The 19,363-nt window shown below is 40.0% G+C and overlaps 1 protein-coding gene and 1 pseudogene across 1 annotated transcript in view; one reads left to right on the top strand and one right to left on the bottom strand.

Annotated features, from left to right (window-relative positions):
- Nucleotides 1-15,168, bottom strand: part of LOC130915899 (disintegrin and metalloproteinase domain-containing protein 10-like) — a 37,197-nt gene extending 22,029 nt beyond the window's left edge. Inside the window, exons 1-5 of the mRNA XM_057836094.1 lie at nucleotides 15,001-15,168; nucleotides 8,636-8,786; nucleotides 4,661-4,779; nucleotides 1,354-1,512; nucleotides 770-870 (exon numbers count right to left, since the gene is read on the bottom strand). Coding sequence (XP_057692077.1) covers nucleotides 770-870; nucleotides 1,354-1,512; nucleotides 4,661-4,779; nucleotides 8,636-8,786; nucleotides 15,001-15,067 — 597 coding nt within the window. The 5' untranslated portion in view covers nucleotides 15,068-15,168. The remainder of the gene's footprint in view (nucleotides 1-769; nucleotides 871-1,353; nucleotides 1,513-4,660; nucleotides 4,780-8,635; nucleotides 8,787-15,000) is intronic.
- LOC130915901 (protein mono-ADP-ribosyltransferase PARP6-like) overlaps nucleotides 5,384-19,363 on the top strand; it is a 35,002-nt pseudogene continuing 21,022 nt past the window's right edge.

Raw genomic sequence — 19,363 nt, 5'->3', positions numbered from 1 at the left:
CGGCGTCATACGACCGTCACAACTATGACACTGTCATAAATATTAATGAATGTTTATAACACATGTCATTAAGTGTCACCTGGCAAATTATCTCACTTTTGAATGGATGTAAAAGATCTGAAATGGACATAATTGAAGTTACTGACAAAATTTGCCTGATGACACTTAATGACATCTGTCATAAGTAGTCATTCATGCCCATGACAGTTTCATGTCATAATTATTGCAGTCTTTTGATGCCGCTGTCAAATAAAATGTTACCTATTAACTCAAATAAATCAAGAAATCAGCAGCACTGGACTATAAGCCGCAGGATTCAAAATGAGGGGAAAAAGGTGGCGGCTCATAGTGCGAAAATTACGGTAATCTTGCTGCCATCCAGTGGCCATAATATATCATTTTTGTTTGTTTGTTAGTTAGTTTGTCTGATTTTAGGGTTTACCCTGCCTATTGCCCAGAGTGAGCTGGGTTAGCCTCTAGCACCCCTGCAACCTTCGTGAGAATAAGCGGCACGGATGATGAATGAAAGAATGACTATACAGTATTTAGTAACATAGAACTTTAATTCCTTTAACTGCTATTGACGGGAATAGACGTTCAATCCATTCTGACTGTGAGGGCGCTCTACTGGTTCAAAATGGAATTGAAGTCTCTCGCTGTTAAAAGCAGCCAATGAGTGAATAGAGGTTTTGTGTTGCATCTCATTCCAGGCTCCACAGATTAGAGTTCTCACTTTTTCGCAGTACAGCAAGTGTGGGTTAAAGTTCACCTTGGATGGCTCTTCTACAGCAGAGGCTTGGTACTTTCTCATCTTCTCGAACACGGAGCTATCAGCACAGCCTCCCTCTGGGCCATACTTGTGAGAATAGTCTAAGTGAAAGAGGCCGACACAACATTGTCAGGATTATGGAGACATTGTTAGCTACTTATCCCCCTGAGTCACTCTGTTTGCGATGCTATTCATGATCAGCTAATCGCTATCCTAACACGCCACCTGAGCCTCTGTTGCCCGGTACGCTTACTTTCTGTAATGATTCTCATCTTTAACACAGTTAAAATGTGAAAGAGGACGAAAAATGAAGTGCGAGTGCTGCTCACTATCCCAACCATCGCTGTATAGACAGCTTTAATGAGCCAGCACCCTGAGAGAAAGATCATGTTCCTCAGCTAATGAGCACCCTTGGTAGCTCAGCTCTTCACGGGTGTTTCACACCAGTCCGCCTACATCAGCTCAGCGAGATTAACCTTACACTTTCAGATCACGCCTATCCATATGCAATCAGTAAATCAGTAAAACCGCTTACTGCAAGGCCTGTTTGAATAATCGTGAGCATGCGGTGGTCTAGGACTCACGTATGTCATCCTCGTGGTACATGACAGAGTGGAAAGGCACGTCTTTGCCCTCCAAGTATCGCTCAGTGGGTTCCACGTAGTAGTTGCCGTGGAAACTTTGAATGAAGCCCTCAAATTTACCATCCACGATGGAGCCATGAGCCAGGGTGCCCTTCTCACCTGAGAGAAAAATTATACATTTTATTTGACGGACTGACAGCAACAAGAAATCTAACCACAGTAGCTAAGTGGTGATTGTGGAATATAAAATTGCAAAATCCAAAGCCAAGGCACAACAACAAGAAAAGGAGGCAAACACGCATGATGGAGTGACAAGCTCACTCAGCCAATGTGAGACCAGTAGTGATTTGTGCTGGTCCACAGAGACTTCAATGGGAAGGCGAAAGACTACCACAAAATGTAATCCAGATCAAATAACAATAAGTGGATGTGGCGTTCATGATCATGGTTTGTTGTACAGCTTTTGCAAATGAAATAAAACCACGTCTCAAGTCAGTTAGCCACATTAGCCCACTAGCATTTGGGCACAACATTCATGGTTACAGTATTTTCCTACTTTCTGACTCTAATCTATGTTTACAATGGTCAAGTCTGCCGCTCTTTGGCCATTTTAATATTTGAAGAAGAGGAATTTGTATGGACGTTCTTTATCGTCACTGTGTTGTGACTGTTTTGCAGCCAGCTCGATGAGTGAATTCCGTCAGATAATACCCGTTTAGTGAGTGTAGATATCTGGCTCACATTCAAACTGTTGCAGCATTAAAAGGCATTATATGTAGAAAATGAAGGCTTAGAAACATGTGCGATCTAATTTAGTACTTAGTTAAGAAAAATCTATTTCCTCAAACATTTTTCTGAAAAGCAAAATGTTGCTGCATTTTATTTTTGGGTAAATGGAAGTTCCAATTATTAGTTTTGAAAGAAAATTTTAAACTTTCCTTTTTTAAGAGAACAACTGCATGTGCAGTTAAAAACTTTCTTGGTTCTCAGGTAATGTTCAATCGTTTACAACAAAGCAAGATTGATTGCAATATTAAAGGTGAATGTTGTTATTTATGAAAGAAAAATCAGGATCAGCAAAAAAAAAAAAAAAAAAAAAAAAAATCGAGATTGGCATGTCAAGTTTTCTTTTTTTGTTTTTAAATCAGTGATTGGCCAGAATATGGAGATCAGTGCACACCTACTGAAAACTTTTCAGAAGGGGAACACTTATTTCAAGGGAACAGTATATACTTCATTTTAATGTGGCTGACATAGTAGATCAGACTGATCAGACAAAATGACGAACATTTCCGAAAGTGTTCCGGAAACAGCAGAATGGGGCGGGGACGTCACTACAAGTGAATGAAAGTCGAGGCGGAGCCAGGTGCCATTGTTTTTTTATTGACGAGAGAGTAGCGTTCGGGTTTGTTTGACCAAAATATCACTAAAATGGTTCAAAACTGATGTGCTATGTGGTGTACAAAATAGCTATTTATCGGAATATAGTATCCATGAGTTCCCGAACGCGAAAAAAAAAGGTGGACTACGCAGACAATGGGTAAAGTTTGTCCGTGCAAAGAGGGCTAATTTTCTAGACACAGCCTCCACACACGGTTTTCTGTGGTGCGCATTTTCCACCTGAAAGCTTCTCGAACTATGGACAAGTGAAATCGGGTTTTGCTAAAAGATTGCTGCTCAAAGGAGATGCGGTGCCCACCATACACGCACACCCACCTAAATGTCCCGAGATATCAAGAAAGAAGATGATGACTGGCAAAGGAGGCTAAGGCTAAGCAAAGGAGGGGAGCAGCCAAGCTCGAAATGGCCAGAGTGAGTACTCTTTTATAATAAAAAAATATCACGCATTGGCTACAGGACTGGACACATGTATGAATTATCACTCGTAAAATATATAGAACAAATCCTCTGATCCCATTCATATTTGTGTCTGTTGGCAGAGCGAAAGCTATGATAGCGCAATAAATGATAATTATTCTATACATTACTTTATTTTGCGGTCACGGTGTATCAGCTTCACAAAAAGAAATGCAAAACAAATCATTGGTGTTTCCCACATGATCTGTTGCCAATGTTTCATCAGCGTCATTGCTCCCCTCAATGACCGTTTCATTACGCTGCATTGGCGTTTGTTTGGGCTCAAATTGGTAACCTAAAACACCGATTAAAGCTTCGTAACTCTCCTCGTCACCATTAGATGAACATTCGTTACGTCCTTCTAAGTCGGATTCGTCGCTGAAACTAGAAACGAAATTGTCTGCCATCATCGCCGCCATTCAGTATTAAAGCACTGAGCCTTTTTCTTGTTGAAGAAACACCCCTCACTGTCAATTCTGAATTCTCTTTATTGACAACGAGGGGTGTTTCTTCATGAGGGAACCTGGAATATGTGCAGGACGAACACAATGCAACAGCATAAACAGCTCAAAACACCCCTAATTCTCCCCTCACTAGAAGAAATTATATTGATGCACACAGGCGCTGCCCCCCTAGTGGCCGGTGGCACTCTCTTCACTTGTAATGACGTCACGCACACAATCTGCCAGATCTCGGGCGCCGGTCGTTTTAGCTTGACAATCGATCCAAATTTCTCTCATTTTCTTGTGTGTAATTACACGAAGTGGTATGATATGAATACAAAAGGCATGCGTTTATGGATAAATGATGGAATATTAACATTTCCCCAGGGGTTGACATACCTTTTAAGGACTGCTTTTAAAATATATAAACAGGCACCATATCTTTGATAGTGTTTAATGCAAGGGATGCCTTCCACTGGGCTCCTTTCTTGTCATTATGAAAATGTTTTCACTTGTAGTGGGAGTTTTCCACTCCTTTGCATGTTCTCCCGAGTCACGTACTGAGCAACATTTGCTGCTTTGTGTCTGTTTCAAAGGTTGAAATAATCTATTTGCACTATTCCCTTTGGTTGCAAAAGCCTATACACATGCTGCAGTGGAATGTTTTGGTTTTTTTTACTCATTGCCTGTGTGCTGCAAATCCAAACGACTGGCCAAACTGAGCTTCTTTTGTTAAACAACCTCATTCATATTTGGCACCATGCGTAAACAGCCCTTTGTACGATGCAGTACAGTTATGCAGTCATATAAACAGCATACTAATCATTAAACATATTGCTTAAAAACTACCCCTCTGACAGTCACAAACTAAAAATTATTGCTTTTGTTAAGACAAAACACAGTAGTCAATAACTTGAGTTGGACATTATTACATTTTGCAAGTAGTCAGACTACTAATTGCGTCCAGTCGGTGCACAGCACATTCATTTAAGGAAGACATTTCTTACCATATATTTCTCCAGTGTAGATGTGAGAGGTATCATATGTCGACTCTTCTCCCGAAACGTCCACCTTCATGTCTGGTGCAAAGAGAGTAGTATCTCTCTTCATGCGAAGATTGAAATGCCTGAAATAAAATCAAGGGGTAACATCAACAAATGTTAGATATTTTGCAGAAATGTTTTGGACCCGGATGACATTCAGGAAGCCTTTAAGGAATAAGGAGAACACTAATGAGAGGCAGAAAGTCAGAAAATGGTTTGACTGCTGAAGAAAATATTGTTTATGCAGACAGAAGAAATAAAAGCAAACATTGGGTATATTTGGACATGCGCATTGCGCAAACGCCATTTATCTTTTGGATATAGTAGATGTTGCACAATAAATGGAATTTTCAGAGGGACGATTGTGTGCCAGGCTTTGTCAAACAGAATTCAAACGGGAAAAGAAGCTGACAAGTCTTTGCTTTTCTAGGAAACGGGCGTCTTCCTTCCGTGTTCTCTGCAGCTCTTATCATCCTCCCGCTTATTAAGCAATATCTGAGGCCTGCAACAGCAGGCTCGGCTCTACACATGATGACAAACAGTCGTTGCCGAGCTACAATCCAGATGGTCTTAGAGAGTGTGGAAACGTTTTTGCTCAACACACCATTGCCTCAAAATACGCTAGAAAGAACAAAAAGGTCAATCATTTGGTTTATCATGAAGGCTTTTCTCCAAGCAAGCCCACTGATGAGTCAGTCACACTTTTAAAGTATTTCTTAGCACTCATTCTCTCGTGGTTGTCAGTTTTTCATTGCCTCAACAGTCACAGAAAGTTTTAGGCATGAGCCACACATAATAATACTAAAAAAGTCTTTTGGACTACAGCAGCAAAGCAGAGACTGGGGAGTACAATGCTACAGCCTCTGAGGCTAAACCACAGAAAAAGTAAGCTAACATTATGTTGTTTTTGTCAGTTCTATATGCAAATGTTCCAAATATATGGGGATGACAAAATTGTTGGCATGTTCCTGAAGTTCTTGCTGTTGGATGGAACTTACAAATGGTATAAAAGTTTAAAGGTGGGATATCACCTATTTTTCCAAACATATTTCACAGCATATTCAAGTAAAGACTTAACATAAAATTGTGCTGGCATCATGGCGGTCTCAAAAAGATGGAAATGAGACTGTGTCTTTAAGAAACTCGCCCCACCCTTCTCTCGTCTTTATCTCTACTTCTCTCCATACTCACGTTGAGCTTTTTACTGTGGTTTCAGTTAGGGATGTCCCGATCCGATCACGTGATTGGAAATCGGGCCGATAGTGCAATTTCCAGAGGATCGGAATCAAGTTAAAAGGATTGGGTTTTTAATTTTAAAAATATAGTTGTGTTTTTTTTGCTTCATGCTCGAACAGCGCCACACCCTCCCTCCTGCTAAGCAGTGCGGCCAAACCGTCCAATGCAGCTTGCGTTTGGTACTTAAAGTTAACCATGATTGACAGGTTTGTAGCTTTGATCTTACCAGAGAAGCTTGGTAGCTCTACGATAAAGGCACAACAAGCATTTTTCTACACTCTTGTTTAAACATAATTGACATTATGAAGGAGGCAAGGTGGGACAGTAACATGTTTGGAACTTTTGTTTAAAAAAAACAAAAAACAATCTTTTTTTGTTATCAGATCGGGATTGTATAGCCAGATTCTCAAAATCAGGTAACTCGGACTCGGGTGCAAAATGATGCGATCAGAACATCCCGAGTTTAAAATGTAGGGTAGTGTGACGTTTGGGCATTACGGACAATTCAATAAAAGTTCAGTGCAATAAAATAATCTTGTTAGCTCACTGTCGGACTCAACACATACATTTCCTCAATCTTGTAGTCTGCCCAAGCGCTAAGTGTTAGTGAAGCTCTAGCATTACATGATAACTTGTCTTGAGGTGTCTGTGGGGCAGCAATACGACACATGTCAGAGCAGAGTGTGAGCTCTAGGGAAAAGTACCACTAAGCGTTTCAGCAGACTGGAGACATTCGACGAATTCTCAATCATAGGTGTATGGTTCAGAAAACCTCTCCAACTGTGTTTTTAACCAGGAAATGGCCATTTAGCATGATTAAAAGCTCATAAAAGTGAAATATGCATGTGCCACCCCCCTTTGACAAATGAGGCACAACAAACAGCTACATATGTCTTAACAGGGTATAAATAAAACAATGAAATTAATGTCAGCATACATGTCAGAATTGCAGACAATGAGAGACAAGAAGTTAAGTCAAAAATGCTATTGTTGACGTTCACATTGCACACTGAATTAGAGTGGACTGATTTCACTTACTATACTTCACGCACACAATTTCACATGCTGTGACCAATGTTGTACATCATCCAGTTATAGACTTCACAGTTGCAAAGTTTAACTTCCATCTAGGGCTGCAGCTATCGAATATTTTAGTAATCGAGTAATCGACTGAAAATTCTATCGATTAATCGAGTAATCGGATAAAACAAATATATTTTTAGGTGAAGAGCAATTATAGATATACATGAGAAAACAAGACATTTTATCATTTTCAGTCAATCAATGTCTTTATTTTTGATGTATATTGTTGAAAACAGCCAACAATTGCATCTCAGATGTAACTAGAATTTTAAAAAATGACTAATTCACTGCTTTCACTCAAAAAACCTTTAGATCTTATTTATATATATATATATATATATATATATATATAAACACACCTAAAAATGCCTTTACGCTTGATAACACACATCACTTAAAAGTTAGGATTTTTTCCTACGTTTTTCAATTAAATTTCTATTTGTGTCAAGCCATTTTTAAGTTCTAGTTAAGTTTTAAGTTAGTCTAAACTGTAAGTCCTGATAGGATTTAAGTTTTTGCACTGTTCAAAATAAATGTATGATACAGGCTGTATTGGAGCACATCAGGGACTAGTGCTACTTGGTGTTTTATCCAGCAATGATTACTGAGCTAAAATTGATAGTTAGCATTGTTGAGTTTTTATTTGACATGCTCATCACTCCACAACGCTATGTTATGTTATAGCCTGTATGTAAGACACGTTAGCCACGCATCGAAAGCGGTCTTAACTAATTGAAACCTAGCCCTCCGCAGTGCTAACGTAAGGTGAGCTAGTAGTGACAGTAACGTTAATCTTATACAGTATATTAGCGTTTAGCGCTCTTTATTAGCGCTTAGCGCTCTACTGCTTTAAGATGGCGGCTGTTTGCTAACGCTGCCCAGACGCGGCCTAGTCTGTCATTGCGCATCTAGTTCAACATACATGTGATCTCTATGAGACTCACTGGACGCCACCTGCAACTAACGTAGCATGAGCGGGCTAGTATTTAGCAACGTCGGCGTCGTTTGTAGCGGTTGTCGGCTGCAGTAAGTTTTTTTTTTTTGCTTCTTCCTCTACGCACGTGACATCAGCGCGTTGTCCCGCATTAAAAGTAGTCCGAGCAAAACGTGATGCTTAGAGCTGTCAAAATAAACGATTACTCGAGGTGAATAAAATTACTCGGATCAGTTTTTAAACTCGAGTTACTCGAGTTGCTCGAGTATTCGTTTCAGCTCTACTTCCATCTATTGGTATTGAAACTCAGCACTTTCAGCAGTCACACCCTATTTCCAAGTTGAATCATTTTTTATAAAGGCGTCTGCTTTTTGCTCATCACGTCAAACAGTACTTCCATTTATGACACAGGAACCAAAGTTTTGACTCGACAGGAAATCAGCTGTTATGATTTTATTGTGTTCTAAAGTTATCAACGACAAAAATTTTAAGTGTCACCGAACCAACCTTTAGACACTGAGCCTGTCTGTTGTTTAATTAATGAGCCTTAGATTTCTCTTACACTTTCGCAAGTCTGCCGGTACTTCCTATTAAATGTCAACAATGTAGACATAGATTTTTGTCATAATGGGGGATGAGGAAGACATACTGTATGTACAAATAAAAGTCATATAAAGTATACCAACCTTCCATGAGCATGAAAATCTAAATGAAGAAACTGGTCTTGGTGGGAGAGTGCCCTCTTAGCTCTCTGGTGGTTGCTGTGTACCAGCTCTGTGTCATAGGAAAGACCTTCATAGTGGCGGATGTACTTGTTGAGGGGGTTCCTATAGTGCCCTGTGTGGAGGGGAAACAGGAAGACAAACACTACAGTATAATGTTTCTTGAAGTAGACTTGTAAGCAGGGGTGAAAGTGGGCCGGAACGGGCTGGAACAGCGTTCCGGCATAAGAATCGGGGCCGGAACCCCATTCCCGCGTACTGTGCTTTGATCCCGAAAATATGACGGCAACTGTCAAAACCCTTTGTTAAAAAAAATAAATAAATAAAAAATACCATGCTGCCACACACACATCTCCTCTCCAAGAAGAAAACGACCTAATCTACCAACGTAAGATTTACATACACAAGTGTTCACAACAAGCATAATTAAGTGGTTGAGTAGCATCATCCGTTTACACCGATATTTATTATTTATTTATTCCACGAACGGCACGGAGCTTCCCTAGCTGCTGCAGTTAACGGAGTCAGACAAGTGGCATCACTGCCTTGGACTCCGTTGTCCGTTCAATTGGCTGACATACATGTTTTCTAGCTCAGGGGTCCCCAACCTATTTTGCACCACGGACCGGTGTGATTTGGGTCTTTTTTTCACGGACCGGTGTTTTGACAAATTTTGCAACCCATAAAAAACAGCAACTATTAGGGGTGTAACGGTACACAAAAATCTCGGTTCGGTACGTACCTCGGTTTTGAGGTCACGGTTCGGTTCGTTTTCAGTACAGTAAGAAAACAAAATGCAAAATTCAAACGTGCTAGTTGTTTATTACACACCTTTGTGCTTTCAACAATAGGAACATTTATATTTACATGTAGTATTCATTTATATTGTATATTTTATGTTGTATAACTTTAGTTCCTATGTGAATATTAGTTCCTACCTGTTTTGTTGTGGTAGGAGGGTTTTGTATTGAACACGGGGCTATGTTGGTTATTATTATAGCAGAGAAGATAGCAGTAAATCAACAAAGACAAGTCAACTGTGCCCCGATCTACCACTCAAGAGATCTGATGGACTCAAAAAGTGGGTTACGATTGCATATTAGTTTGAAAATGGACCGGATCCACCGTATTATTACACGAGTGACTTCCGGTCTGCCCGATCCTAGCTACCGGTAGTAGTAATGACGCAAGGGGGTCGTGTCTCGCGTCAAATAATAAACTCTGCCGTTCCTTTCGCGTGCGTCATGTTGAGCCGCTTCTGGGACGCATCTAACACGCGGCCGCATTGCGACTGGCGTGCATTGGCTTATTGACTTTAACGCCTGCGTTTCATTGCGTTCTTGTGCCGGCCACGTTGTCGCACCGTTGACATTTCTGGGTTATACTGTCCTACCGTGTTGGTCCTCATTATAGTAGAGAAGAGGGAGTAAATATAATCTACACAAAGAAACCGTAACCCGATCAACTCACAGCCTTGAAAAGTAAGGGTTGCATTACGTCAAACTCGTTCGGTACGCCTCCGTTCCAAACCAGGCACCACGTAGCCAAACGGTTCAATACAAATAGATGTACTGTTAAACCCTTAGCAACTATGCGGTTCTGCGAATGCGCGTAACATTAAAAATGACCACGAATGCAGCGATTCCAAAGTAAACACTACAAACTTTCTTAAAGACAGGAATATTAACTTACGTTTGATCGTTGATGGACAAAAGTTCTCCTCAGACCTACCCTGCCATGTTAGCTGCACACCGCTCTCTCACCGTTAACGCCTTCGCCGTGTCGTTAAGCATTAATTAAGAAGCCTGCTTCACAAAGATGCGATGTTGGAAATTGTAGCAAAGTTTTCAGTGTTCTCGTCGCGCTGTCAGGATATTCCGGAATGACTATTTAATAGTCTCAAATGTACGTTTAAGGTCGCCGTCATTTCCGATCTCTACAAGCTGATCCTCCTGTTGCACAGACCTGCTCGAATCACTCGATTTATTCACAAACGAGTCATGAATCCACTCCTTCGCAGTTCATGGGTCTTCGAGATTTTAGGCTCATCTTCTGGCTCATCAGCTGCCCATATTCGCTGTAAAAAACCTCTCCAAAGACGTGTTTTCCAGTCATTTTCGCTAGTGTGGGGGAACAAATGTGCTGTGCCTGGGGCCTAGTCATACGTTATTATGGAGGACAAGCGCACGTAGATATATATACGAAACAAGATGTACTGCTTGCAGTCCAATCAATGGATTTCTATGACGACATTCTAATCTCTACTGTAGTATTATATCTAGAGTAGACGGGGATATTGATGTGTTAAGCTGGGGCACAGGCCAAAGTTAATTCGGCCAGAATGCGGTCGTTATTAAAATATTATTTCTGTGCGGCCAGGTAGCAAATGTGCCGCGGACCGGTCCGGTCCGTAGCCCGGCGGATGGGGACCCCTGGTCTAGCTTATTTTTCTAATAAGTATACGAGGCGTTGTAATCACGCTGACTCCTTTAATAAACACTTTTGGTTTCACCTGCGGCAGTTGTACAGTATAGACTGAACTTCCTTCAACATAACATCATGTGACTCAAACAGTAATCACACTGCATGCTGGGTAGTGTAGTTCTAACGCCTTACACCACAATACTGGCATGTGATCTGCAGAGCTAGTTAGTGCTGATTTGTTGAAATGCACGTTTTTTGCAATAGCAAAAAAATAATAATTTTTTTTTTAAATCAGCTCTTCAAGAAAGGAAAGAGTTGAAGAGGCTTATTTATTGTTTCTACCGTCAATCATATATTTAGACTCATCAAGTGTCTTTGTAAATTCTCACTGAAGGTGAAAAAACTATGAATGAACATGTGTGAAACTATGTACTTAGGAAAAACTAAATAATTTTTAAAAATGTACATAAAATATTTTTGTATCTTCAAAGCAGCCACCCTTTGCTCTGATTACTGATTTTTGCATACTCTTGCCATTCTCTTGATGAGCTTCAAGAGGGAGTCACCTAGAATGGTTTTTTGCTTCACAGGTATGCCTTTTCAGGGTTGATTAGTGGAATTTATTGCTTTATCAGTGGGGTTGGGACCCTCATTTCTGTTGCATTGAATGAGGTGTGTCCAAACCTTTGGCCAGTACTGTATGTTACTTATATCTTTATTTAAAAAAAAAAAAAAAAAAAAAAAAGTAAACATTTACATTAGCTTCAATTTTAATGTACATCCAATGTTCTTAAGTAGTTAAAATTGAAGTTTTGCATTTTGGAAATGTGGGGGAGGGAAATTAGGAAATGGAGGCTGGAGTTACTGCTGTTTTTGTTAACCTTTATTTAGCAAATTATTGAAAAAAATACAATTTTGAATGAAATTTATTTTTGTTTGTATGTGTTATATGAATAACTGTACCAAAAGCATTTTTATCTGCATTTCAGTGGTTTCAGTGGAGGTTTGAAAACATATAAAAATAATAATTCTGGCTCTGTGGCGACCTTCAGTCAGGGAGTTCCGGAAAGAAATTCTAGCCACTTTCACCCCTGCTCCTAAGATGCTAAAGGCAGTAGTGAGTCAAAGAGTATATTATGCCAATTGACCACCAAACAAACTGTTTGGCAATTTATAGACCTAAAGAGTGTCATCGTTCAGATACATGTTCATGAAAACTAACTACTAACATAATAAATCAGTTTTTTTTACGTGTAAGAAGGTGTATTTAAATTGTCAAGATGAACACAAATGACAAATTATGCAATAACATTAAAGCATTTAAGCTATGTGACATGTATATATCTTGTCAAAGGGAAAACTGGGTAGACACAAGACATGCAAGCCCAAAAATACAGGAAAATGACCCTGTGTAGTGTATGTAAAAATTGGGAAAATGTAAAATGTTGTCATGGCTGTGTTCAATATCAAACCCAAATGTCAGAGTATAATTATTTCTCCACATAAAGAGTGGGTGGTGGGCATGAAGGAGAATATTGCTCGAGCACCTCCACCAGTTTCTCCCACTGCTTCGCACTCCAAATGCTGCCTGAATTCCATTCGCACAAAACAAAACAATGCAACTCTTGGAATTGTGCAGCACAAATTGACAGTGATGGAACTATTTGCCGAGTACTGCAAAGAATTTGCAGGCTCATAGTAACAGATCGAAACCAACAGGAGGTATTTTCAGTAAAAGCACTATGTGATTCCCTGTAATTACGGATGAGAGAGAGAATTTCCATCATCCAGAGTAACAATGTAAAAGATGTTCCAAGTAAACTGAGCTTCAGCTATTTCACCACTCGTGCATTATGAAAAATTTAGGTGTTAACAATAAATTTTTCATTGAGGTGAGGACGAGAGCCGTGACTATTTTGAAAAATTCCAATTTCTAAAAACAAAAGACAATTATTTCACTTATGTGGAAGGCAGGTAGACGTCATTGATGACTTATGCCAAAATGTTCACAACAATCATAAAATGAGCTTCTCAAAGGAGCCCACATATAGAACTTACTTAAGGTAACTTTTTTTTTTTTTTTTTTTTTTTTAAATATAAGGGTTTCAACTGTCACTGTACCAATAAAATATATCACACCCCCCCCCCCACATATCTAAGTAAGAAATAAGTATCGAGAATGAATGGATTGAGTAAACTGGCTGAAGGACTTGCAACACAATGTAGATGACGCCACAGTGATGCACAGGTATGTAGCAAGATTCAAGGCATCATCACACCCTCAATAGAAGTACATTTAAACACTTCACCAATGGGAAATTTACTAATTGGCAGCCATTGACGTCGACAGACATCCAAGCCATTTGAAATGTGCGCCTCCCAAATCAACTGGCTTGAAAGTCTAGCAAGGCAAGGCAAGGCAAATTTATTTATATAGCACAATTCGACACAAGGCAATTCAAAGTGCTTTACATCACATAAAGATCATAAAAATCACATTAAATCAATAGAACGTAAAAACAAAAAATCGCATTTGCTCTCGAAAAAAAAATACTACCACTACTAATAATAATAATTGAAATCAGCAATGGAGATCAAGCATAAGAAAGCAAACAGATTGAAATATATAGACAGTTATGGATATGCTGAGCTAAAAAAAAAAAAAAAAAAACGTTTTTAGCCCTGATTTAAAGGAGCTAACAGTTTGAGCATACTTCAGACCTTCATGTAACTTGTTCCAGAGGTGAGGAGCATAATAACTAAATGCTGCCTCATCCTGCTTGCTTCTTGTTCTTGGAACATACAGGAGACCCGTTCCAGACGACCTTAGGGGTCTAGATGTTTCATAGGAATCTAACAAATCAAGCATGTATTTTGGTCCGAGGTCATTAAGTGTTTTGTAGACGAGCAATAGTATTTTATAGTCTATCCTTTAACTCACTGGAAACCAGTGTAACAATTTAAAAACCGGTGTAATATGGTCTACAAGCGTCAATTGCTGTGAACGAGTTAAGAACAAAAGTCACGAAGGTTTACTTTTTTAATCAAATATAAACTAAAATAATGTCTTTTCCAGGGGGAAAAAACGTGTTTTTCTTTGTGTCCGCGTATTCTCGGTCACTCATGTCACTTTAATCCGCAATGGGTGAATCGAGGCAAATGGACTGACAGGAAATTGTTGTTTTTTTCTGGACCAAAAAATTTTTTTAAAAAAGTAAAACTGTACAGATGCTTGAGGCGTCAGTCTTTTGACACCAAAACGCACGCAAGAGCAGTTAATTCTAACACTTTAACATGAAAAAGTATCGATAACCCAAACCATTTTAATAGCAAACCGCCCTAGAGTTGATTTATGTAGCATCGTATCTCTCCCGTTAGCTCATGAATAATAGCCATTTACCAGTGTGGATAGTCACAAGACAAAATACAAACTAAATAAGAACTTTCGTATAAATTGTTTAAATGTAACGTGACGCGTAAAATGTGTAGAACGACTTTGTCGGCGACTGTATTCAAGGAAAACAGCAACATTGAGGCTTAGCCTCAAGCTAACGGTGCGCTGAAGGCAGCCAGTCGGCTTCTCATCTTCACCCAACAATGGACGTCGGGTACACGGGCACCGAAATACAACATAAAACTAGCGAAAGGACCGGTGACAACACGCGGGAAAACACCCAAAACGTGCTCATATTTCAACGCGTCGCACGAATGTGCGCACGACTTTCCGACGAGTATCGCTTTCAAGAAAGAACGCGGTGAAAAGGGTGCAGTCCCCTTCACAACAAGCAGGCCCCGCTCATCCCGAACATTAGCCTAGAAGCTAACCGGGCAGCCTTTCGGCAAAGCCTTTCTCCACATATTTTATACGCGTAGGTTCCCCCCATTAACAAAACGCGCGCACTCACCTTGAGTGTCATGTAGCAAATAGGCGAAGAGGACAAGTTTGATGAGAAGCATATCGGATACATCCATTGTTATAGCATTGATACCGTTTGCACTTTATTGTCCTAGTTAGATAGGCGGCGCAGACGCCCTGTGTGTTTATTGCAGTTTCGCCCCCTCGCTCCTGCGCGTTGACGTCACACGCAGCGCAGTTGCTATCCCTTCCCCCGAATGCGCTCTGGAGACTTCAGTAGGTACACTTGTACAAATAGAAATAGAATATTTAAATTAAAAAAATTTTTTTTTTTTTTAAAAAGGTTTAAATGCTCAATTTAGAGTAAAACTACTGAGCCCCAATAGTGCCAGGCAGGGGCGCTGCCAGGGATTTTGGGCCCCACGAAAAGATATCAATTTGGGCCCCACCAAAAGTGCCGGGGGACACACACAAATTTAGAGTATCAGCTACGTAATTTCCTTCTTTCTGATGAATCTTTACACACTAATTTGTGCATTTTCTTCATTAATTTAAGCTGAAAATATATTTATGTAAACATTAGGGTTGGGAATCTCTGGCATGAAGCCGATTCGATATTTATCTAGATACACAGGTTACGATTCGATTAAAAAACGATACATTTTTAAGGCCAACCGATTCGATGCGATTCGATACAGTGTAAAGGCCCAAGTACACTGCATGCGTGATCGTTGCGGTTCCGGTCCGGTTCAGTGTTGACTGCGTACCACGCAGTCCGTCAAAAACAGGCAAATCATACCGGCTGCTGCACGGCTGCGGTCCGCCAACTCCGTCCCCTCGTGAGCTCTCGCGTGATCGCGCGCGATAATGTGCCATTTAAAACAACGACAAACACACGGAGTCTGTAGTATGTACTCATCAGAGAAGCAGAGAGAGAGCACATTTTTTTCCTTGCATATTGATATTGTAACGTTTGCGAAGCGGAAGTTTGGCCGCGAAAAACAACACACGAGCTTCAACGCCTTTTTCCTCTTTTTCTTTATTAACTTCCCGCCACCTCACCAATGCAAAAACAACAACTACAGTGGGGAGAACAAGTATTTGATACACTGCCAATGGGTTTTCCCATTGTCAGTGTATCAAATACTTGTTCTCTCCACTGCATTTACACTGACGCTATCTAGTCCACCAATCGGAGCGTCGGGCTGGTGCACCAGCACACCAATGACAGCCCTGCGTTGGTACATAAATTAACCCACCGATGACAGCCCCGGTCGGCACAACACCGGCGACGCTACAATATTTTAGTTGTGTCTGTCTCTTAATTTCAGATTGACTGCATCATGTTGAGATCAGGGCTCCGTGCAGGGGGGCTATTATGCCCTTGGTTGTGTCGGTGCATTTATATCTTTGTGCACATTTAAAATTTATGGCACATAACATCTCATAGAGCTGTTATAAACAACTGATAAATAATCTGTCATATTTATAAAATGGATAGGGAATTATATATGATACGAACTAAAAAAACAGCGTACTTGGAATTGGTGTCTCAACACTGCAGATTCATGTGCCCAGCGCAAACTGTTGTTTTTTCTATTAAGAGTCAAGTGAAATGTAGGAAAGAAGGAGAAACGTCTTGAATAGACCATCAGGTCGAAACTTATGGGTGTCTCTTTTTTCTCTTTCGTACTTTTCCCCCTCGACTCTGTATATAAACCGAGATTGTTTGTGCGCGGGGCACGAGAATTTCTGCAGTGGAACCACTTCCAGATACGCTGCTTTTTTTTTGCTTAGCACGTCGTGTGTTTGATATCATTGCCAGAAAAACACACATAATAGGACACTTTGCAGTTTCGCTTTTAATGGTGTCCTTATAGTAACGATCTGCTGCATCGTATATCACTTTGTGACTTTCCACCTCCATGATGAAGCGCTCATCATCCATCTTCGCTCATGTTTAAACCGTGATTAGGCACCTGGGCTTTTGACCTCAGGCCCAGCTCCGCCCATTTTGTCGGATGCGTGTCCGGCAAAAATAGAAAATAGCCTATACCATCCGGCAGGCATGCGGCACGCCGGAGGTGGTTCGCAGTCAATCCGGAGCACTGACGCGGCCGGTATACGTTGAACAATAGGATATAATGGGAATGGATTGGCGCTATTTTTCACCGGAGTCGGACCGGAACCGCAACGATCACGCATGCGGTGTACTTGGGCCCTAAGAACGATACGGTTCAACAGAGTGAAAACGATACGATAGTAAATATTTGTTGTGTGTGTTTGTACAGTATTTTAAACATATAAAAAAGACCACATTTCTAATATAGCAAAATTAAAACAACAAAATTTCATACCAATGTTATGTTTTATCTTTTTTTTTTATGAAAAAAAAATATGGCTTACTATACGACCGTCATTTTGTTGGATGGGATTGATAATAAAATAAAACTCCAGTGACAGACAACAATAAAGTGCAGTAATTCAATTACTGTATTTCCTGGTGTTTTTAACACAAGAGGTAAGTAATTTAAGTGCAAACTTTCAACGTAAACATCTTACAAACAAAAAATATTAATTATATGCAGGAGCTCTAGAAAAAAAAAAAGAATGAAACCTGCTAGTGTTATCATGAATAAATAATAAATTATGCTTTACGACTGGTATAATTGGGGGAATAAAAACATGGCATTTTAGACAGACAGGTCAATAATCATTACTTTAACCTAATACACAGCAAATTCATTCACTTGCCTGTGCTTCCTCATTTTTTATTCCTCATCACTGTCCATATCTTTTTTGAAGGGCAGATTTTTCTTGAGGAAGATCAATTAATCCACATGTTCATGTTTAAGTAGACTGCGTTTCGTTGAAACAATATGCCGCCCTTTCCACCATTGTAGTGGGTTATTTTTCAGGGTTAAAAACTCACCATCTCCGTACCGCTCCACACTTCACACAAGCTCTGTCCCATGCGAACAGATCTGGCTGCCTTCATCACTTCAAAGTCCGACTTTTGTTTTCCTGGGTGCGTTGAAAATCAATCGTTGCACGTCGCTGGCGTCGATGATCACACTGTCCATTGTTTTAGCATGTTGCTTCGTTGCCACTACTAGTTTCGTTTTGGGCTGTGAAGAAAATGCTACGGAGCGTGCGTTGCAGTGGTTTCGTTAGCTCTCGCGTTGTTATGACACGCCCATGACGATCGGGTAATGACAGCGACTAGTAGCTGTTCTGCCGAAATGCATGGGAAGTTAAGGCAACCACGACTGTGAGTAGTGCTTGTCCATATTATATCATGCGTGCGGTCTCAATCTAAGTGCGCTGTGTGATGAATGACACAAGCGAAGCATGTGAAGTAAAAGCTAAATTATTATCATATTACGCAATGCATTGAACTAGGCATTAGAAGCCGACTCTTGTGCTCGCGATAGCAGAATTCTATCTCTACTATCGGTTCATTGAATATTTGATGGCTAATTACTGTCGAATGGTAACTTTACTATCGATACATCTGTATCTCTCACCTGTAAAACCGGATATCCGGTCGCATCGGTTTATCGTTCTCAAGCTTAGTAAACATACAGCGTATAGAGCAATAATGAATAGACTGATATCATCTATAAGAAATGTACTGAAGGCCATCTTTTACAATCTAAACATTTTTATTAGAAATATTCTCAAAGCAAATACTATAATGGATGACTTAGAATAAATGTTTTGTTTGAACTTAACTATACTACAGTCAAGGGCGTAGGTTTGCATAGGGATGGTTGGGACAAAACACGACCAACTTTTCAGGATGCTTAAATTGTCCCCATCAACTTTTAAGCAACCTTATTTGCGTTATGTAATGACTTCAGTTATATAGGTTATTCATATTGTCTTCCCATATGTTGTAATTGTTGTAATTGACCCGACCATTATTAAGTGAATTATTATTATTATGTTTAGATTTACATGTACATTTTTTCACTTGCTGAATGTGCCGGTCCATTTTTTCCACCTAAACGCACATTTGATTAGCTGATGATTTAACCCTCACACACACTCACATTAGATATTCGAGATATGAGAAGTTTTTTTCCACCCTGCAGCAGCCACTGTTAGAAATGTAAAAAGACATCAGTTTTGGAAGTGGGGAACACACCATTAATTTTGCTACTGTAGGTCCAACCTGCATCAGTGTTAGCTTAACATTAAACTGTGTGAATTTGCTAACCTGCAAAACTCAAGTAGGAAGCTGCTTCGAGAGAAGTGTCCTTCTCTTTGTATTCTCTACTGTTAACATTAAATAAACTGTGAGAAATGTAGGAACCTCTGCTGGCAACTATGGAACTAGAAAAACATTAGCAAGAAGCTGCTTAGAGAGAGAGCGGTGCTGCATAACCTCGTACGTAGCTCACACAACA

Source organism: Corythoichthys intestinalis, chromosome 5 (genome assembly GCF_030265065.1).
Source record: "Corythoichthys intestinalis isolate RoL2023-P3 chromosome 5, ASM3026506v1, whole genome shotgun sequence".
NCBI classification, from domain to species: Eukaryota; Metazoa; Chordata; class Actinopteri; order Syngnathiformes; family Syngnathidae; genus Corythoichthys; species Corythoichthys intestinalis.
Note: the sequence above shows the minus strand (reverse complement) of the source record. Positions and strands in the feature narration are given on the sequence as shown.